Below are 23138 nucleotides of genomic sequence, written 5' to 3'. Positions count from 1 at the left end.
TGCATCTTTTCCAGCAATAACCTGTGCTTCTTTAGGGAAGGCTGCCTCATATTTTGAGATCTACCTTGATCGCCACATGAAAGGTTGATAATCCCCTCTTATGACACTGCATGTTTTCCCCATTTGGCCTCATAATGCATCACTGCAATGGCAAATATCGGGAGTTAAAATCTAGTCAGGCTGTCATGCTTTCTTTTAAAGGATTTTCATCTCATTTAAAATTACTTGAACAGATGTAATGCTATGGCTCTGTTTGATAACTTTCCCTTTGCATTACAGCCAGAAGCATTTCTCAGCCACATAACTTATGCCCCTCTGCCAGCCTTGATGTACCAGTTTCGTTGACAGGACAGGAAAAAAAATCCCTGGGAGATGCATTCAGCCTCTCTTTTGATTCAGCAGTGTAAAGTATCTTATAACAGCCCTCTTGAAGACTTACAGTCTTTAATGCAACATTCACATTTCTCTCAACAGTTTTGTTTTTGTTACAAACACTTCACTATGTGCTTTTCAGTTTTGTATTCCTGCTGCCGGAAAACCGCGATTTATTCAAGACCAGGATGAGAACAGTGGTAAGTCCTAACAGGCCTCCAACAACGGCAGGCCCGCATGGGCTGATCTCCTGGGCAATTCCTGAGAGAAGTGGAGAAACAATGCGGCCCACAGCTGAGACGGACTGACCCACTCCGATGAGCATACCACTGGCCTGGTTCCCACCCAGGGTCAGTTCAAGGTCAGTAGTACAAGTACGTCCTACAGTGGTTGAAAATGCTAAAAATGTGGAAGACAAGATCACTGTCCATATACTTTTGGATAGAGCATATAACACCATGAACACACAGGTGATAACAGTGGACCGTAGTAAAATGGCATAGGTGTTGTGCTGATAGAATCTTGTGATTGGTCCAAGCAGAAAGCCAGCAACTACTCCAAGTGTGCTGCTGTAGCTTATGAGGTAGCCAGTGAGTTTAGGCTTCATCCCAAACCTCTCATCAAGTGCCAAGACAAAATTGCTATGATACAGCATTACTGCAACAGACATCAGGAGCCGTACCAGAAAAACATCCCACAGATCAGAACTTGCAATGATCCCAAATCTCTTCAGCACAGACACCACTTGAGTCCAAGAAGGCTCAGTAGGAGTAACATGCTTCATGGCGCCATGAGATAGAGACTGAAACTGCAGGCTGTGTTTTACCTCCGCTGACCGAACATCTCTTACTTTGGTCATAGAAATCCATTCATTACCATAAGTCTTTTTTTCACACCATAGCAGCATCCAGAAAAGACCTGGCAAGGAAATTAAGCAAACGGTTAAGGACTGAAGCGGCACAACATATTTTCTGGAAATAACCCGCTGCACCAAAGAGCACTGCCAGGCAGAGCCACCTCACACAGGCCCGGAAATGTCTATACTGGTAGAAGGAAACTAGTGCAGAGGTGGTGCTTTGATCTAAACTGTAACCATTTCAAGATGGGCAAATCATTTTCTTGCAAGGTGGTCATAATTGCCAATTTATACGAAATTCACAAATGAAGGTGAACATTTATAAAGCAAAAGGGGAAGAAAACAGGTTAGGGGAAGAGGTGAGGATAGAGATCAAATCAAAAGCAGGTCATGCAAAACTGCAATCCCCACTGTGCATGACCGCATAACAAACTGCAGCACCTGACACTGTGTGCAAAGAAGGCTTTGTTTTTAAGCTATGATATAAATGTTTTCATTGTCTTTCCAAGTACAGTATCTGTTTACAGTTTACCCTTTTCACTATCTCTGCAATAAAAATTGCTGAAGGCAGTAGATACAATATAAAAACCCACAGAAAATTACAATAGTGGCATAAAGAAAAATACAAAACAGAAGACGTTCAAAACACAAAACTATAAGGCAGGGCTGGGAACGTGTGGCCCTCCAGATGCTGTTGGACTGCATTTACTATCAGCTCTAGCCAGCTTAGACAGTGGTGACGGATGACAGGATTTCCAACATCATCTGGAGGGCCAATGATATCTGGATGGGGACGTTCCCTATTCCTGCCATAAAGCCATTCACAAGTGAGTAAACACTTTTTCAATCTATGCTTTGACAATAAGTCCAATCTGAGGATCATGAAACATTTCTTTAAAAAGAACTAAGCTGAGAAATTAAAACTTACTCAGAAACATTAAAAGTTTTTTCCCCCCAAGCTCTGTAAGCATGTATGAGAGAATTGAACTGACCCTACCTATTCAATGTTGTTATGTGTATATCATTGATAACCTGCACAAACACATGTAAGACACCATGCCAGAAAAGGAACATCTTTTTTTTAAAAAAGAAAAAAAAGCCTAAGCTTAAAGGCATTATCTGGATACCTAGGCAGATAACTTACACAAAAGATTAAAATACAAGAACTATTAGCAAGAGATGGTCAAAGTGTTGCCAAAATGTACAACACTGGAAGTTAAGGGTTGTTTCACAATGTATGCAGCAATTCTGCTTGCTGTGTGGAATACGATTGTGAAGAGCAACCAACAAATAGGTCCTCCAAAAAAAGGATGGACAAATGTTGGGAGTAACGGACAGTAAGGGAACCTTGGCATATGACCATTGCATGATTTGAGATGCACATCCACCATCCACATGTTACACATTATCTGTGGGAAGTAAATGGAACACAAGTGTAGTCACAGAAAATACATATAGAAACAGCACTGAGAGAGAACTGGAAGAGATGGAGCATGCCAATCAGTGTGCTTTCTCTCTATGACTTTTAGCTGTAGTGGCACATATTTACAAGATGCTTCAGAGCATCTTTGCTGGCCAAACAATTGGTTTGACCTAACAATTCCCCTCAACCCCCAACTGCTATTCTTAAGAGGTACTTATTTAAAAAGGAAAGATGTGAAGAAATGCAGGTTGCTTACCTGTAACTGTAGTTCTTCGAGTGGTCATCTATGCATTCACACATATGGGCTTTGCGCCTGCGCAGAGACCAGACCGGAACCTTCTCTAGCTGAGTGGAACGTTTTTGGCGGGAACCCCTCCCCCACGCTACTGCGCATGTCCATGGGGTTCCCGCCCTTCCCTCAGTTTACAGGAGTCCGACATTGTGCCCCCATAAACCTGAGTGTAATTTTAATAAAGTACATTCCACACATAACTGTGTCATTTGTAAGTCTCACACCACCAAGTGGGGATGGTGGGTGGGTTGTGTGAATGCATAGATGACCACTCGAAGAACTACAGTTACAGGTAAGCAACCTGCATTTCTTCTTCGTGGTCTCTATGCATCACACATATGGGCGAGTAGCAAGCTGACATACCTTTGGAGGTGGGTTGGTGCATCATCTGAAGATCTCGGAGAGCACTGTCCTCCCAAACGAGCAGTCCTGCCTCGCACGAGTGTCCAAACTGTAGTGCTTGACAAACGTGGATGGAGTGGACCACGTTGCAGCTCTACAGACTTCAGTCAGTGGAACACCTCTGGTGAAGGCCACCGAAGTTGAAACAGCTCTGGTGGAATGAGCTGTCACAGGTTTCACTAACTCCATTTTAGAAATAGAGTAGGCCAATTCAATTGCCTCCACTATCCAACGTGACAGTCGTTGGCAGGAGACAGGGAGTCCCTTAGAAGGCTCCCCATAACAAATAAACAACTGTTTTGTCTTCCTAAAATTGTCCGTTCTGTCCTTGTAAAAAGCAAGAGCCCTTCTTACATCGAGAGTATGCAAGGAAGACTCAAGAGGTGTAGATGGATTAGGAAAGAAAGCAGGCAAAGTAATGTGCTGGGACAGATGAAAAGTTGACACTACCTTAGGTAGGAAGGCTGGATCTGTGCGTAGCACAACCTTATCCTTATGAAAGATAGTGTATGGGACATCTATCCTAAGAGCTCTAAGCTCACTTGCTCGTCTTGCCGATGTAATGGCTACTAGAAAGACAGTCTTTAAAGTAAGTAGCCTAAGGTCTGTCGAAGCCATGGGCTCGAAGGGCTTGCGTGTCAGTGCTTGCAGCACAACTGACAGGCTCCATGGCGGCACGATACTCTTCACAGTCGGTATCGTGTTCTTCAGACCTTTCAGAAATTTCTTGGTTGTTGGATGGGTAAAAGGTGTAAACCCATCTATACCTTGGTGAAAAGATGTAATCGCAGCAAGGTGAACCCTGATGGATGCGAGCTTAAGTCCTTGCTGGAAGAGTGTCAATAAATAATTGAGGATGAAAGACAAATGGCAAGATTCTGGTATTTGACCATCTTTTGAAGCAAAGTTCTGAAATCTTTGCCACTTTGCCGCATAAGCCTTTCTTGTGGAAGGCTTTAGTGCTGCTAATATAATGTGGTCCACAGTCAAAACTCTGATCCCAGAGGAGGAGTGGCTATTATCCTCCATGCAGTCAACTTGAGGGTCGACAAATCTGCGTGTCGAACCTTGCCCTGGTGTCGAGACAGGAGCTTCGGTATCGACGGAAGCCTGATGTAATCCCCTCTCGATAACCGAAGAGCGTGGGAGAACCACGTCTGTCGAGGCCACCACGGCGTGATCAGGATGCAATCGGAGTTGTCCATCTGGATCTTGGCTATCACTCTTGTCAAAAGTGGAAAGGGAGGAAACATGTACAGGAGATTTCCTCTCCAAGTCCTGGTGAAAGCGTCTCCTAGAGAGCGCTTTCCTTTTCCTGCCCTGCTGCAAAACTTGGCGCAGACCGCGTTGTTCTCGGTAGCGAAGACATCGACAGCAGGGCGGCCCCAGTACCGAAAAAGGCTTTCCCGCACTTCGACGTCGAGCTCCCACTCGTGGTCGACATGGAAGGATCTGCTGAGAGAGTCCGCAATGACGTTTTCCTTGCCGGCTACATGGATCGCAGTCAGGTAAGTCCTTCTCTTTATGCACCAGTTCCATATCCTGAGTGCAGAACGGTTCAGAGGGTGCGATCTTGTTCCACCCTGCCTGTTGATGTATGCCACCACGGTAGTATTGTCCGTCGCGATCAAGACATTCTTGCCCTCGATCAACTGTGCAAATGCTCTTATTGCATTTTCTACAGCCATGAGTTCGAGGTGATTGATGTGCTGTTCTCTCTGTGATCGAGGCCAACGACCTTGAGCAGTAAGGGAGTCGCAATGAGCTCCCCATCCTTCTAAGGATGCATCCGTCGTGATCGTTACCGAAGGCGCCTGTTGTTGGAATGGAACGCCTTCGAGAAGAGTCGACATCGAGAACCACCATTTCAGCGATGCCCTGACTTGCTTCGGTAACGAAAGGTAAGTTCGTCGGGCATTGAGCCTGAGATCGAAAGTCCTTAAAAACCAGGCCTGCAATACCCTCATTCTGAGTCTTGCAAACCTGATGACTGCCGTAGTGGCTGCCATCAGGCCTAATAGTCTCTGGACTGTCCAAGCCAATACTTTCCGACGACTTTCGATGTCGATGGCTAACTGCTGCAAGGTGTTTGCCCTGGTTGAAGGTAAGTATGCTCTCCCGTCTCGAGAGGATAGGGTTACCCCTATGAAGTCCAATCTCTGCTGCGGAGTCAAAATGGACTTTTCGTGGTTGACCCACAGCCCCAACGAGTCCAACAGGTTGAGGGTGGTTAGTATATCCGACTGGAGCGCCTCGCTGCTGTCCGCTACGAGAAGCCAATCGTCCAGGTACGGATAAACATAAATGCCTTTCTGCCTTAGGTGGGCGCATACCACCGCCATGACCTTCGTGAAGACTCTCGGTGCCGTGGCCAACCCGAACGGAAGAACGGTGAACTGGTACTGGGATGCACCGATCGAAAACCGCAGGTAAGCTTGATGCGACTTCCTGATGGAGATATGGAAGTACGCATCCTTCAGATCCACCACTGCGAACCAAACTCCTTTTTGTAGAAGCTGCAAAATTGAAGTAACCGTTGTCATACGGAACTTCTTCGGGGTGATGAACTCGTTCAGTTGTCTTAAGTCCATGATCGGTCGAAGACCTCCATCTTTCTTCGGGACCGTGAAGTAACGGGAGAAAAAACCTTGGTTGATTTCCTCTGTAGGTACGGGAGAGATGGCTCCTTTCGATAGCAAGGTCTGTACCTCGAGTAGCAGAGGAGGGGATGGAGTCGTTACTTTCACGCCGGAAAAAGGAGGAAGGGCATCGAGCTCGATGGCATAGCCCGAGTTGATGATAGTGAGCACCCAGGAGTCTGATGTTATTGACTCCCATTGATGGTAATGGGGTGCTAGGCGGTTCGCAAAAGGGAGTGGATCTGGGGCCGAAGAGTCAAACCCGCTGCTTTTTAGAGAAGTCGGGCTGACGTTTTTCCTGCTGGAAACGACTCTGATAAGGCCGTTTCCTTTGAAGTTGTTGCTGCTGCTGCCTTGGTTGCTGGTATTGAGGCCGCTGCTGGTATTGTTGTTGTGGGGGAGGCCTTGTCCATCTTCTAGGTTTGTATTGTACAGGAGGGGCAGAAAAACCCATCCTTTTAGCAGTCGTACGAGCCTTATAGATGGAATCTAAGGTCTCGTCAGTTTTTGAATTAAACAACCCTTCGCCATCGAAGGGCATGCTTTCGATTCTGGCTTTTGTCTCGGTAGGGAGGTTGGCTGATCGTAGCCAGGCATGCCTCCTCAAAGAAATGGCCCCCATCATATTCTTTGAGTGGCAATCGACTTGATGCCTCGCAGTTGACAATTGTTGCCTCGCAATCGCCGAAGCCTCCGTTTGGAAGACCCTCGCTAAGTCTCTTTTATCCTCTGGGAGGTAGTCACATAGTGACCCCACTTTCTCCCAGAGGAAGAGCTGGTACCGTGCCATTGTTGCTTCGTACGTTGAAGCTTTGATACCGAGGGAGGATGCCGCGTAGATCTTTCTGCCTGCCAAATCCAACTTCCTACCCTCCTTGTCAACGGGAGCAGCATGAGCTCTTTGAGAATGACCCTGGGCTGATTCAACCACAATGGAATTCGGTTTTGGGTGCTTAATTAAAAATCCAGCATCCCGTTCTTGAATCCTATAAAGAGATTCTAATCTCTTTGAAGCTGGTTGTGTTACCGATGGTGTCTCCCATGCGAGTTGTGCTGTCTGTTTGAGTGCCGGCGGAAAAGGGATCGCAATTGACAGACTAGTCTTTGTTTGAAAGACATCGTAGATGGGATCGACCTCCGGTTCGACCGCTTGTTCCAGGTCTAAGCCGAGTGCACGGGCCATCCTTAACATATGGTCCGAAAACCTCACCATATCATCCGAAGGTGATGAGGGGTCCTCTCCATGTACGTCATCATTAGGTGACGGTACCGATGCTGCTACAGTGTGTATTGAGTCCGAATCAGATGGGTAGTCACCCTCTGGGGATGATACGGTAACCAGTTGCATAGGATCCCGCTCCGTCGGTACCGTGGCAGCTGCAGCAGCTGGTGTCGAAGGGTGGCTTCGACGTCGAGATGGAGATTGATATGCTGATGGAGGCCGTAGCGGTAATTGGCAGACCCTAGTGGTAGGAGGAGGTTGAGGAAAACATTCCTCCTGCGGATAATGATAGGCTTGATCTGTATCATAGTATCTTTGGGTACGGTATCGATCCCAATCATAGAAACTCTGCCTGTCTTGGGGCTCAGAATATCGGGAGACTCTGTCCCAATCACGCCTCGGTGTTCGTCTAGGCGACACCTGCAGAGGGATTACATTCTGGGATGTTTGAGGTCTTGTAGGCTCCCGAGCCGAAGCTGCTGATGCGGAGTCTCGTAACTCACCCTCTGATAGACTAGGAGGGTGTGTCGGTACCGTCTTCCTCGGTATCGACTGAGGTCTCGGGGTCGAGACATGCCTCGATACCGTAACAGCGGTAGGAGGAGTTGTTTGCCCTCGAGGGGGCTCAGATAGTCTGGGAGAGCCATGAGAGGTTTTCTCCGCAGATTTCTTCTTCTTTTTCTTTTTCTTCTCCATTTCGGAGGAAGATTTTGGCGTTCTGGCCTTTTTAGCAATCTTTTTGGCTGCAGAACTTGCCAAAGACCGGCCAGGCGTCAGGGGTATCTGTGCCCTATCAATTGCTCTGGCTTGCACATTCGTCCCTGTGCTTCGGTCAGAAACGGACTTATCAGTTGCCGTTTTATCCATTGGAGCTTCTGTAGCTTTGAGGGCTTTCTCCCAAAGTATTGAGCGAAGGCGGTCTGCCCTGTTCTTTCTGGTCTGCTTCGTAAAGGACATGCAATGGTGGCACGCCTGTACAATATGGCCTTCGCCCAAACAAAGGACACAGAGGGAGTGTCCGTCCGTAGGAGGTAGTTTGGCTCCGCACTTGACACACTTGCGGAACGGGGCCTTTACTGCCATGCGGCAGTCGCGACCGTAGTCGCTAAGATAAACTATCTACAAGAATATAATAATATTTTTTTTTTTTTTTTTTTTATAGATGAAAAGAGAAAAAGGGCGAAAAAGAAGAAAGCTGAAGAAAGCTGAAGAAAAAGGTAAGTAGAAAATATTTTTAAACAGATTTAAGCAGAGAAACGCTAGAGGTTCAGTCTTTTGGTCTAGGCACGATGGCGGACGACGAAGAACTGAGGGAAGGGCGGGAACCCCATGGACATGCGCAGTAGCGTGGGGGAGGGGTTCCCGCCAAAAACGTTCCACTCAGCTAGAGAAGGTTCCGGTCTGGTCTCTGCGCAGGCGCAAAGCCCATATGTGTGATGCATAGAGACCACGAAGAAGAACTACCCAGTGCAGGCATCAACACTTGTACCTGCATTATAGTACAGACTTCAAGAATTGGCATCACAACTTTGAAAATGTATAATTGTGCAGAAAATTAATACTTTTGATAAAAGCCTTATGAAAGTCATAAATAAGAAATAGCTTTTAAAAGCTTTAAGTGCAAAGTATCCAAGGACATACCAGCATTCAAGATGAAGATGGAAGCACAGATGAAGGCTGTCAGGTAAAAGCCACCCTCTAGCTCTGTAAGGTAGCCTCCAACGACAGGTCCCAGAATGAAACCAAAATTGGAGACTGCGTTGAAATGTCCTATTACTAGGAGGCGGTCCCTCTCAGAAACCAGGTCAGAAATGAGAACTTTTGAAATGGAATGTGTGTGTTTGAAAATACCTAAAAATTAATAATAATAATATTTAGGGAGATATGACATGCATGGCTACGGATATCAAATTGTTAAACCCATGTTATAGAGCAAGGTCTGTAAAAAGAAGCAAAATGAACATAGGTTACTAAAAAATGCAATATGTGGTCTTTTGAACCTTTGATTGTAACTTCCCGGCTGGCAAAATCCCTGGCTTTGCACGGCACTTTCTCTCCCGATGGGGATACTGCGTGCTGTAAGAAAAGACTCAGACAATACTGGGAAGAATGGCCATTCCTTCCAGTGCAGGCTGAACCTCTGGCTTTGTGTGCTGCACACCATCTCTATGGGGGCCCTGAGCACCATGCAAAAGGAGTCAGTTGGTGCCAGGAAGAGCAGACATTCCTCCCATCATTGGTGAGTCTCCCATTGCCCACATCCCCTCTGGAAGTGTAGGGTCATCCCCACTGTCGTTTTCTATCTCAGATTGGCGATAAAGTGGGGGGTGGGTATGCCTCCAGGGGGGCGGAGGAACTCAAGGATGTGCAGGGTAAGTAAACAAACAACTGATCTACAGTTTAAGATTATCCTGATAAATAAATCTATGGAGCCTGTTTCCAAAATCACTGCGCCATCCATAACAAGAACAATAATTTTTTTAGTTTGACTTAAGAATTTTAAATCCCATTAATGTGCATGGGATAAATAACAGCTTCCTCGTTGAAAAAAAAAAGGGATTAAAGTGTTTAACTTTTGCTGGATCATGTACAATGCATTCAACTGTTCAGATTTTTTGTTTCTCTGAACTAAAATGAACTCATCTACAATTCCCATCCTCAAGCTAAAGATAAATTGAACTTGGGTGTGAATGGAAAAGCAGCAACTTACCCACAAAAATCCGGGCAATGGCAAATAAAAACACATTGGTGGACATACTGAGGACAAAATAACCCAATGCACTGAAGAGAATGCAGACAAGTAGGCAATATGGTCTTCCTACTACATCACTCCAAGATCCCTGTATAAGACAGAAGGAACGTTTTCTGATCACAAATCTGTATTACCATAAATAGTTTGTGGTCTCGCTCCAGACTTAGTCATGCTTAGAGTACACCTATTGAAAATAATGGAATTTAAATTAATCCTGACTAATTCAAGCCTCATTGTTCAGTAGGTCTACTCAAAATAAGACTAAATTGAAATCCAACAACGTATATTCATTTCCACTACATCTTCATAAATGTATGAAATGGAAAAATAACTTCAGTTTTTTTCATTAGTATATTCTGATAATAATGTCATTCCCTTGATGTATAATAGTTGTATGTTGTCAATTATTACTCTATAAAATATAAAAATGTAATTACAGCTTCCTTTTGAAGCTACATAAGTTCTGAGTTAACATCCTCCTGAAGAGGAGGGATCAGTGTGTGAGCATGACGGAGAAGTTTGAGAAGGAGCCGATATAAGAAGTTACAGGTGAGAGCAATTCTAGGGTCCCTGGGAGAGTGTTCCCAAGAACACAGGATGTTAGGAATCCTCCTCATAAGGCCATAGACATGGCTATGACCTCAGGAGGGGAGCTCTTAAGTTCTGACCCATCTGCCCTGCCCCCTTGCAGCCTCTATGGAAAGAACTACACTGGCCGTTTCCAAGCTTGCAAATACAATCTTGGAAGAAGAGAAAAGGGGGAATTCCGGTAGGGGAGAGGTTGGGATATGAGAAATCCTATGTCCTCTCCAGTATTGGCTCAGCCTCTGGCAGTGTGACATCCCAAAATGGGCTCAGAGGCCCATCTAGAAGAAAAAGTTGTAATAGGAGGATGGAAAGGTGAAGATCGCCTCCGTCACTCCTTCTGCCCTGCTGGCAATAGCCTGGCTGGGCACGAGATACTCGGAAGCCTGAGATCGGAGGATTCTTTCTAAGTTGATAGTGACATCGGAAGGGTCTAAATATAGGTGTAGTTACAACTGTTAAGATTGTTTGCATTGTTTGGCTGAATAAGTGATTTTTTCAGCTTGAGTAAATAGAAATAAATAGGTGGAAAATACATAAACATTTGGTTATAGGCTGGGTGTGTGAAAGAAGCATTTATTAGATTCCTGCCACTATTTGGAAGGCAAAACTTTTAAAGCTAAGGATTTATGTGGCATTTAACTGATGAATTGGATTATTCCCTAAAATTGCATTAACAATAGTAAAAAAAAAACCCTCTAGTTACAAAAAAGACAATTTCTTCAACTTAATTTGAAGTATATGCATCTATGGGAACTGCAGTAATGTTTTAATTACTCTGTACAGTTACACATGAAGCATAAGGGGCCACCTATAACACACAGCAAATTGCTTTATAATAGTTTGTTATATGAGGTCATTTGTACAATGACAACAACAGAAGTTCCCCTGGGTATGCCTAGCTCTTTAGATGCCAGTTTTTCCTATGTGCTTTCCAGTCCCAAACTACATCTTTAATTTGATCAGTTGCTTTTATATTATCACTTCCATAGTCTTACGTATCCTCACAATAACCTTAGGGGACAGACTCAACTAAGAGAGAGTAACTTGCTCAAGACTACCCAGTAAGCTAAAGAGGTGATCAAGGGTTTAAACCATTAACTCCAGAGTGGCGCAGAGCTGTAAAGCAGCAGTTTTTGCAGCTGAAACTCTTCCCCACGGCCTGAGTTCGATCCCAGCGGAAGCTGGTTTCAGGCAGCCGGCTCGGGTTGACTCAGCCTTCCATCCTCCCGAGGTCGGTAAAATGAGTACCCAGTTAGCATGAGGAAAGGTAATAATGGCCGGGGAAGGCAACGGCAAACCACCACACTATAAGGCCTGCCAAGAAAACGTCAGCGAAAGCTGGCGTCCCTCCAAGAGTCAGTAATGACTCCGCGCTTGCACGAGAGGTTCCTTTCCTTCCTTAAATAGCATATGCTATTCCATGCCTTTAAAATGACTAGCAATTGCTTACGATGCAGGAACACAAACTTACCACTAAGGTGCTTGAAAAGAGCTGTAGTATTCCATATAAAGATCCTAAAAATGGGGAAAGTATTTTAAAAAATCAAGTATGAATGATAATTTTGCAATATATTTTCAATATTAGAAAAGAGGTGCATTCTTATATTCTAACAGTAGTCTTTGGTTCACAGACTGTTTTGACCAGATAATTCCTTAAAATCAGGGTGGATAAAAATCAATGATTTAAAATAAATAATCAGTTTTTTTAATTTAAATTAGATTTTTTTAAAATTAAATTGGATTTTTTAAAATAAAATGCTTTTTGAGGAAAAATCTATATAAAGATACTTTTCTGTTTAAGATACATTATAGTCCAAAGGTTATTCATCATGAAATAAGGATTAATTTTTAATTATGTAGCATGAGGCTGTTTAAATTTTTTGGTAAATGAATTCCATTAATCCATTCACAATGTCATCCTCTTCCAGAGGTTTCTGTAAGGTTATTTTTCTCCTTCCAATAAAGTACAGCAGAAAAGTTGCCCAAATATGAATGATTAACGTATTAAACTGGAGATAGTTCACCTCGCAAGGAGCTGGGACAAACCGGGACAGCCACCCACACATCCCACGGTCTTGGGACCATGGGAAAAGCCCACACATTTCCACAATTGCTTACAAAGTAGGATGATGTGCTCACCCACCACTCCTGCAACTGTTGGACTCGCTCCTAAAGACCTGACATGAAGGCTTAATAAGGGGACAATCATACTGACACCAAAGAAGTCCTGGAAACAGACAATACATATTTCAGTAAGTTAGTAAGCGTATCTACACAGGCAATGATTATACATTTTAAGTATACTGTCATTGTACTATCATGTTCACAGAAATAGCAAGTTTTGCACAACAGTAAACCTTATAAGTTGTATAATCACACCAACTTGTCTTTAACTTGTTGTTCTATTACTGTGTTCAACAGAAAGGGTTAGGGTTACTTGAGGCAAGTGTGACTACACATGCTTACAAAAAACCCATTTAAGAAATATTTCTGGACCTTAGCTGCAATCCTGAGACATGCTTGCTGAATGGAGCATGTACACTGGGTATCTATGGAAGTTCCTAGGAGAAGGGAAACGAAGAGCACCCTCCTCGGCTTTCAGTACTAGCCTCTGTAATGCAGACATGTTCTCATTCTGACTTCTGTCTCTTTTTGCAACTGTGTTTACTTCGCTTTCAAATAAGAAATAAAATAAACCCACAGTAGTTTCTACTAGCTTGCCTGACCAGGCATGCCTATTTTAGTGTGCCATCTAAAAAATAAAAATAGTTAGGTTCCTTCTCCAGAGACAATTCTTACTTGCTTTAGGAATGAACAAAGAAAAGGGCGAGACTCCAGTTATATTCCCCTCCCCATCGAGAACAACAGATTCAAGCATAAAGGTTTCAATCTGCTGAGTCACTGCTAATGAGCAGATCTTAGGTGAAACAAGCACCCTATGTAGGCGTTCAGAATTTGAATGCAGTAAACACACGAGGAGGGTAAGTGTGCTAGCCCCAACTCCTCCATCTGTTTCCATCACCATCTACACAAGGAGAGAACTTTCTGAAGGGGAGAGCCTTTGATAGTAGCCATGGAGGCTCTCCATGCAATTGAGAATGTCGAACAATCATCACTCAAAATAAAAATGTAGAGGAGGCTATCCCCTTCAGAAGGTCACTGTTCATGGGTAGAGTGCAATGGAAACAGAGATGGAGTGGGTGAGCATAGCACACTCCTTGCTCTTCGTATGTTTTCTATTCTCTGATCCTGAATGCCTGCATAGGCCTAACAATGTGTAAATTAGGCAGAGATTTAGGAAGTGACCATAGGTCAGTGGTAGAGGACATACTTTGCATCCAGAAGGGCCCATGTTCAATGCCTGGTATCTCCAGCTAAAATGGTCGGACAGCAGGTGATGGGAAAGACCTCTGCCTCAGACTCTGGAGAGTAGGCAATACTGGGCAAGATGGACCAAACATCTGACCTGGTGTATAAGGCAGCTTCCTATATTCCTCAGTAATGTGTAGGGAATCTTATTGCAGAGGGGGGTTTGCAGACCCTAACTTGCATGCTGTTAGGGATGTGCAGCACCGGGAATTCTATTCCGTTTAAGCCCAATGGGATTCCTCAGTGTTTCCAGTCCAGTAAACGGTGGTAATGGCCTTTTCTTCCCCAATACTTGAAATATTTTACACATTTTTATATGTTCTGCAATCTGCACAAATTGTAATTTGTGCAATTGGGTGGGGGAGGGGTATTGAAATTTGGAAAAAAATTCCCACAAGTGTACACAATCTGCTAGGTGTAGCTCTGCAGAGAAATACTACTTTCTTGTCAATATATGCTACTTCCACTTTGGTGCCTTACTGAAAAGCACTATTGAGGGAGTGTCACTTTTATCTTGATAGTTCTATATCAAGCAGCATTTTTCCTGCAAAAAAAAAAGAAAAAAAGAGGAAGGCAGGAAGGCAGGAAAAGAAAATGAAGCTCTTCCTATAAATCCAAGAAGCACTTCCAAAATGTTAGCTACTGCCTGACTTTACTAATTTACTTTGGAAATGTTTTTCTCACATCTCATGCACTTTTTCTTGTTAAGAGTTCAAATAACCCTTCTTCAATTCAAACAATATTCTGCCTAAAAATAACTGATTCAAGCATAGCTTATACAATTAGCACAATCAAAAAATTGGCAGTTAGATTGTCTGAATATATAGGGGAAATTGATTGGGAAAAGTATATTTTTGGAGGTTTGGGAGCAGAAAAGTGATTTTGGAAAGAGAACTAACAGAAAGGAAATTATTGGAAGTTCTGGATGGAAAATTTACTGAAAGAGAAATGATTTGGGCAAGTAGTATTAGAGACTCAGACCTCACCCCTGTTTTACACTCATTTTGAATTGGGAAAATCACTTGTCTTCATCTAATCCAGCACTGCTTCAAATAGCAGTCAGTCAAATGCCGCTGGGATGCTTACAAAACAGAATTTGTACCTACAATAAAGCATAAGAACATAAGAAGAGCCCTGCTGGATCAGTCCAGGAGTCCATCTAGTCCAGTACTCAGTTCAGTGGCCAGCCAGCTGTTGATCAGGAACCCATGAACAGAACATTGTGCAATAGCATACCCTCCTGCCCATGTTCTCCAGCAATTGGTGTTTTTAGGCTTGCTGCCTCGGATACTGAAGGTAGCACATAGCCATCAGGACTACTAGGCATTGATAATCCTTTTCTCCAGGAATTTATCCAATCCCCTTTTAAAGCCATCCAAATTGGTGGCCATCACTGCATCTTGTGGTAGAGAATTTCATAGTGTGAAGTATTTCCTTTTATCTGTCCTGCATCTCCCACAAATCAGCTGCATGGGATGAGCCCAGGGTTCTCGTATTATGAGAGAGGCAGAAAAATGTCTCCCACACTGTGCATAATTTTGTACACCTCTATCATGTGTCCCCTTATCTGCATAAACATTAAGAAAGCAATAATAATAAACTCCTTCTCATTTTAGTTACTGTGGCTGAAAGATAACTTTCTAAGAGCAGAGCTGGGGAACAACAAGAGAAAGTGTGGTAGCAGTAATTGGTCAGGATGAATAGGACTTGTAGCATACCCAGTGTTTGAATACACTACTAGGCACTGGGTACTGTCCTGCAAACAGCAGATGATCCTATAAAATAGCCCTCATATTTGCATAATGAGGAAGAAAAATCCCCATTCAGGAATGTGCTTGATAGAGCTCCCACCTCAAGAACTTAATTGTGTCAGAAGAAGGCCTTTTGAAAGAGAAAATGGGATTTCAGTCCTGCTTGTGAATAACACTCCTCTCCTCACTGAGAGTTTTGCATTCCTACTGGGCTTAATTTATGCCAGGGCTCAAGCCCCAGAACCAGTTTCCCCCCTTCTCCCACAAGTAGGATTTAACCCCTGGTAGCATAGAGGGCACACATTTAGAGCATCTCTGAGCATGTACAGAGTAAATTCTCCACAGTGACACAAATTGGGGAGGAGACAAGGGCATGACTTAAGGGAAAGTGCCTCAGCCCCAGCACTTCTCTCTCACACTCTCTGTTTTGTGTGTGTGTGTGTGTGTGCGGTTTTTTGTGTTTTTTTACAAATTAATAAACACCACTGACATTAATAAAAACCACAGAAATCCCCTTAAAAGGATTTATCTGCAGGGAACATGGAGGGCACCTCTGAGCATGTGCTTTCCTCAGCACTGACATAAATCGGTGGGTGGGTGGGTGGGACACAGGGGCGTGAGTTCAAGGGGAAGTGTCTGAGCCCCGGCACCTCTCTCGCTCGGTGCTCGGTGCCACCCCCGACCCTCTTGGAAAGCTGCGAGGCCTGCCATGTATTCCTAACTGCTGCTGCCGCTGCCCCCTCCCCATCCTTGGCATCCCCCCTGAGCTCACCAGGAAGCCCACCGCGTACAGACACAGCACGAACCGGCTGGGCCAAGAAGCCCCGCCGCTTGACGACCATGACGTGGCAGCCGCCGCCGCCGCCGCCGCCGCCTCAGACCTTTCCTTTCCTCCGAGCCGCTGCAGGTGCCTACTGGGGCTCCCATTCTCCATAGGGGGTTAAGGTGAGGAGACCCGGAAGAAGGACCAGAAGGAGGGAGGAGGAGAACGCAGCACCACCTCCTGCCGCCCTGTAGAGGGCGGGCCGAGGCTTCTCCCGTGAGTGACAGCGACTCCGCTCCTTGAGGGCGGGCCGAGGAGAAGAGGAAGCCCTCCCTACTTCCCTCCCCCCACTCCGACAAGATTCGGCGCGTGCGCAGTGCTTGTTCGCAGTTTGAAGGAAATCGATCGTTTTGCAGGCGGGAAGGAAGGAAGCCCACCGTGTGCCAAGTAAATAAGCTTCATTTCAAAGGGCACGAAGTCATGCTTCATTGATGAGTACTGTTTGCTCACAGCTTTGTGGCATTCTGGTTGGACAAAATAAAAGTGTGTATTAGCTATGTTGTGGCTTTTGGATCTTTCTTAAATTCACCATCAACCAATAATTAAAGAAAGATAATAGAGAAGAATTACAATTTTTTTTAAAAAACCTTGCTCTTAACCATGCTGGAAGTTCTAGGACTTTTTTTTTTGTAAACATGCATAGCAATCTTATGCATATCTACTCAGAAGTAAGCCCATTGAGTTCAATAGAGTTAATCCCAGGTAAGTGCATAGGGCCAGACCTACACCAAGCAAGATATGACACTTTGAAAGCGGTTTGAAAACTGTATACAGTGTGTGTCCTGAGCCCCTACAGTTATCACTACTGTTATAAACTGTTTTAAAGCAGTAGAGTAGATCTTGTCAGGATCACAGCCTTAAACACAGTGGGTTTATGCCTGACGAGACGCACATAAGATTTCCCATTGAGGTGCAATCCTATGTTTTTAGGTGGGAAAAATAGCTGGCAGGGGAAAGGTGGGAATTCTATGAGGGTGTTTTTTTCGTCTAAGCATGCAAAGGATTGCTCCCTCAGTGTCTTAAACACAAGACATGAGGCTTTATTCTTCCCGTCTCTTGCAACTGTATTTCTTATAGCTTCGGATAATGGTTCAGAGTTGGACTTAAAAAAACCACGCCATCCTTTAGAAACACTAAATATTTTAAAGCAATATAAATTTTCAAAAAAAGTTCTTATGTTCATTTAGTGAGACAGATGAAAGACAGCTAGTGAAATTTACTACCTTAAATGGGATTTCTACATCACAAAACAGGGAAGTTCAAGACCTCCAAATGAGTAATTTATGATAAAATGTAACTGTGATTTACATTTCTTTCTGGTTTACAACTTGAGATCATTAGGGCATATAACAACCATCTGAAACATTTCATGTACAAATTGAAGTCAAGTTTTAAAAAGTTAAGCTCTGGTCAGAATTTTTTTGGGGGAGGAAACAGAATAGCAATTTGGACATGACTGATGGTACTAAGCACGAATAATATTTATAATCTCTTAAAGAGCAATGAATCTTATTTCGGCAGTTACTCAAAATGGGTGAAGATGAACAAAATATTAAGTTATTAGGGTGCAATCCTATGAATATTTAGACAGAAAAAAGTTCTATAACACCCAGCATTCCCCAGCTAACATAGCTGGAGAATGCTGGGAGCTGAAGGACTTTCTTCTGTCAATACATCCATACGATTGTGCCCTCAATATGTAAAGTCCTTGATTGCTCAGTGTAAAAACAAGCAAACAAATGACATACAGGGCAATGCTATACATGTTTAGTCGGAAGAAGATCCCATATTTCCAAGTAAATGGAGCTTTCTGGGTGTGCATAGGATTGCAATCATAGAACAATAATGGAAAAATAGATACAATATGTTAAATTGAACCCCAGTAAAACTTCTAGTTTTTTTCTTTACCAGAGATAAATTTGGCCCAGTAACTTCTGCATTATAAATCTGATTTTTATCTTTATCAGGAAACTGAATAATTGTTTCCATAAGAGTGGAGACCGTGGGTGAACAATGAAACATACGGGCTTAATTTTAGTTTAAGAGATGCCTCTGTGAGATTTTCCACTAAAATTCATGGGTAGTGTAAGCAAGCCTTATTAAATAGCAACCTTTAAATGCAAATTGCATAACTTTCAAACAATGGTATTTAAAAACATTAAAAAATATATAAAATGGCAAGACATGGTGGCTGGCAGGGGAGTTGGTGGAAATCCTGGATTGTGTTCCTTGCAATTCCACTTTCTGACAGTTTTCTAAAAGGTCAAACTCTCAAACAAAAACCAGGTGGAAATATTGCCATCGCCTCACCTGTTCCAAGCCACTGAGGATGCCTGAAAGTATCTGATTAAAATCTCAAAACCCAGCTGTTTTTCTATAGCAAAGCATTTAAGGCATCTACAGAGGCATAGTTTTGACATAGTAGTGCTTTTCTACTTGAGGCTGTTAATCTGCTATATCTACTTTTGGTTTTATTACAGAATTGAGATTTGACCACTATACAAGACGAGTTTTCCTGCTTTTCCACTACATAAAAGTTCAGAGGTTCAAACATATACTCTGGCCTGCTTGCATTGGCTGCTTGTAAATTTCTGAACCCGATTCAAGGTGCTGGTTTTAACCTATAAAGCCTTACGCGGCTCAGGACCACAATACCTTATGGAACACCTTTCCCAGCATGCACTTACCCATACACTAAGTTCAACATCTAAGGTCTTTCTCTGGGTGCCTACTCAGAGGAAAGTTTGGAGGACGGCGACAAGGAAGAGGGCCTTTTCTGTGGTGGCCCCCCAATTATGGAATGATCTCCCTGATGAAGCCTGCCTGGTGCCAACATTGTTATCTTTTCAGCACCAGGTTAAAACTTTTCTCTTTTCCCAGGCATTTAGCAATATGTGATGAGCTTTACTGATCCTAGATTTGTTTTTATAGTTGTTTTAAAAGTATTTTTCTGCGTATGTTGTATTTTTTTGTAGTTTAAAATTTTGTACATTGTTTTTAAGTGATTTAATCTTATGTAATCCACCCAGAGAGCTTCAGCTATGGGGCAGTATACAAATGTAAATCATCATCATCTCTAGGTGGCACTGTGGTATAGCAGAATAGTGCAAATACACATGAGGATATTACTCTTTCTTTCACTTGCACTCTTGCCACATTCCATGCTCTCATTTTCTTTTTTGCCAAAACTGTTGGTGAGACACAGAAGCAAAATGGGAGGGTCACAACATTATCTAAAGAACCATGAGTAGGGAATGACAAGTGTATGATGAATCCCTCATGTAAAATCATAGAATAGTTGAGTTGGCCATTGAGTCCTCATTGCAGGAATCCACCTTAAAGCATACCTGACAGAGACAGATTTTCTCTATAAATAAAAAATTGATTTATTTTAAGAAGACTGGAAAATCCATGGCATTTGCGCACAAGAGAACAAGAAAATATTTGAAGATCTATCCCAAACTCCTAGGAATTAAAAGTTTCAAAGCCTTGTCTATGCCATAGAAAGGCAGCCATATTCCAGAAAGTAAATGCAGATGGTTGTCTAAGAATAAAGACAGCAAGAAGACATAAGTTAAATCCATAGTCAGGAAGTACAAATAAATGGAAATGGAAATATGACTTCACTTTCGCAAGTCTCACCGTTTATTAAGAAAAGCTGCACCACAGGGGCCGCTCACCCTGGGATGTTGGCCAGTGGATAGTTGACAAATCTGTGTCCATGACCCGCTGAACTTTGCAACTAAGAAACTAGTGCCTAAATCTGCCTTTTCCCTCCTCCCTCCCAAGCTCCTTTCCTTTCACATCATGTTTTTTAGATCATTAGCTTGTGGGCAGGAACTGTATTAAGAATTATTTTTCTAAGCCACCTTGATAGACTTTTTTTGGGCTAAACGGCAGGATAAAAGTGCTATAATAATGAAGAAATGCTGGACAAGGAAAACGTAGGAATGTCATGCAGACAGGAGAACCTCCTGCCCCACCCCACTCCGTCTTGATGAAGACTGATAATGGGAAGGAGAAGCAGCCCCTGCTCTTTGTGGCAATCAGGATCACCCAAAGGAAACTGAACATACTTCTATCAGCAGGGAGGCTGCTTAAAAATGGGATTCAGGGCCTTGAAGAAAAATGGAAGCTGGTAAGAGTAAGTTGGCCAAATCACAAAACCAGCACTAGTATAGGTCACATTTGCCAGCTATTGAGAAAAAATTGGATAAGTGAGCACTTCTGCATTGAATTTGTACAGCAGGGAAGCATTTAGGCATCAAAGAATTGTTAAAAAATGGAATTAACGGTGCATACCGATACATTGTCTACCCAGATGAAAGTCACATTGAGTTCAATGGGGCTTACTCTCAGTTAAGTGGATATCAGATTTGCAGCTTAATCTATTAAAAAGTCAAAAAAATACAGGGAGGCAAGATATAAATGTGAACATTTCCCACTCTGCTCTTCCATACAGTGTCCTTACTTTTCAAATCAGGGCAATGGAGAGGGAAATAAGAAGTAGGCTTCAATTTGGCCAATTTGTGTGATTGCAGTTTTTGTTGCACGCATTTTGATGAATGCACTGTATGTAGCAAAACCTAAATCCAACTCTCTTCAAGCTGCAGCTAAGTTAGAATCCAGTCAACAAACATTCATAAGAAGTTTCCATAACAGAAAAATGACCGAAGTTGCAATCCTACACCAACTTGCCTGAACTCAATGCGACTTACTTCTAAGTAGACATGTATAGGATTGCACTGTAAATTAAACTTGGTGAAATCACAAAATGACCAGAAATATATCTTTAATGAACAAAGAGATTTAGAGGATTAACAGTTACTGCAGTTTTCCTCAATTTGATTTGGACTACAACTCCCAGATTTTCTAACAGTTGACCATGGTGGCTGAGGCTGATGGGATTTGAAGTCCAAAACATCTGGAGGGCAACATAGGCGTGTGCCAGGGGTGCCCAGGCACATCCTAATGTCTCAAGCAATAAATGCTGAATTGAGGGAGCCATTGAGTTGGCCTCCAGAGGAGGATCCAGACGTAGCAGGAATGGTCCTCTGGCTCCACTGCCACCACCCCTGACAGCACGCCATTGCTCCTGGCAGCAGGAGTGAAAAGGAGTGACTCTGCCGAGAGCGTCTCTGCTGGGAGCCATGCTTCAAAGAGGCCTGGAGGAGAGGCCCTGAAAGCTAATACTGCCTCCGAAGCCCCTTCTCCGACCAGTGTCACCACTAAGCCCCGTCAGTGCTAGAGCTTGAGGAGCATCTCATCATTCTCCCCCCTTCTTGGGTGCACACCCTAATGCAATGTACTGTGCACACCTGTGGAGGGCAACAGGTTTGGGAAGGCTAAGCTACTGGATGGCTGAGATAGAAAAAAGATACATGCACAGACAAGAAAGAATCATGCAGACAGCTAGACTCCATGCCTGTTATTTCTGCCACAGCCTTTCCTACTGCTGAAGAGACAAGCAAGTTTTATAAACTGACTAGTAGCTTGTCTCTATGGCAGTGGGAACCCAGACTTTTAAAAATGTTACTAAATACAGTATGGAGTCTGAAAGTGTAGATTTATTCCTGGCTGCCACTGGAAATCACTCCACCACCATCCAAACACTGCTGAAGTGTGAGAAGAGATAATTCCCACATCTCTGCATTGAGCATTCTCACAGCAGTTAGGCTTGGAATATTGGCTGCCTTCTGTTACAACAAGGGAATCCCCATGGGCATCTTTAGATTAAGGGGAAATTGTTGTCTTACTGGGGCTTTGCTTCCTGCTTCACTTGCATGATTGTAATGGGCTGCATTACACGGGCAGAGAGGGGGCAGCTATTGGAAACTTGCCCTCTTCTCAGTGCACGTAGTCTTGAATGGGACAGCACGCTCGACTGGCTGCTTTGTAACTGAACTTCAGCTGCACACAATAGGAAATTCGCAATATTTCATAAGAATCAGGGTTTGTTTTTTTGTTTTTTTTTAGAATTGGAATAATGGGGAAAGTGTGTGAGATTTGCAGGAGGCTGACGGCATCATGAAAAGGACCTGCAAACGTGTGTGAGTGGCCAGTCATGACCATGCCTATTTCGCTTGTGACAAGAGCTCCTTCCTGTTGTGAGTTTAGGGTGAGGCATAAAATTGCCTAAGGTGTTTGAGGATGCATATACACCAGCTTTTAATGTGTTGAGAAAACCCCATAACATGTTTGATACATCTGTGAATGAGCCAGCCAATGAGAGCCAAGCCTTTTTATACATAGTTATCAATTATAAGTTATGATAAGCCTTCAGCGTGGCTTATATATTTCTGGATCTTAGCCTGACACTGTGCTTTGTGTGTTTGCCTGTGACTGCAAGTGAACATTCCTTGTCTGCTTATGGGAGGGAAATACATTGATTGCAGGGTGTACATGCTGGAACTGCTTGCCGGCGCTAGATATTGAAACCCAACCTGTGCTGAATAACAAGGGCACAGTAACTCCATCCCCTTCCACGTCTGTTGAGGCACCAAGTGCAACAATATTTCAAGTCAATACCCAGCTAAGGGAAGGTCAGCTATTTTGGGCTGGCCACGCCTAGCCGAGGGAAATACTGTCAAGCTCTTCCATGGAGTCTCCTAAAATAGAAATCCCTGTCCATTCGTTAGATTGCACTTTA

The 23138-nt window shown here is 43.5% G+C and overlaps 1 protein-coding gene across 1 annotated transcript; it reads right to left on the bottom strand.

The window, feature by feature from the left end:
* Positions 1-427: 427 nt before the first annotated feature.
* MFSD9 (major facilitator superfamily domain containing 9) lies at positions 428-16610 on the bottom strand. The gene is made up of 6 exons (XM_063126225.1): positions 16439-16610; positions 12686-12773; positions 12018-12061; positions 9917-10046; positions 8848-9057; positions 428-1290 (listed from the first exon to the last, which is right to left on the bottom strand). Exons 1-6 carry the CDS (start codon positions 16598-16600, stop codon positions 500-502), a joined length of 1425 nt encoding a protein of 474 aa, XP_062982295.1. The 5' UTR covers positions 16601-16610; the 3' UTR covers positions 428-499.
* Between the last annotated feature and the right edge of the window lie 6528 nt (positions 16611-23138).

Source organism: Elgaria multicarinata, chromosome 5 (genome assembly GCF_023053635.1).
Source record: "Elgaria multicarinata webbii isolate HBS135686 ecotype San Diego chromosome 5, rElgMul1.1.pri, whole genome shotgun sequence".
NCBI lineage: Eukaryota > Metazoa > Chordata > Lepidosauria > Squamata > Anguidae > Elgaria > Elgaria multicarinata.
Note: the sequence above shows the minus strand (reverse complement) of the source record. Positions and strands in the feature narration are given on the sequence as shown.

Bases quoted from the DNA above. Each gene is read 5' to 3' on its own strand.
- MFSD9 (XM_063126225.1), bottom strand. From the start codon at position 16,600: ATGGAGAATGGGAGCCCCAGTAGGCACCTGCAGCGGCTCGGAGGAAAG. The intron at 12,774-16,438 runs GTGAGCTCAGGG...GTCTGTTTCCAG, and splicing joins TGTACGCGGTGGGCTTCCTG to GACTTCTTTGGTGTCAGTAT. The intron at 10,047-12,017 runs GTAAGTTTGTGT...TGTCTTATACAG, and splicing joins TCTTTTCAAGCACCTTAGTG to GGATCTTGGAGTGATGTAGT.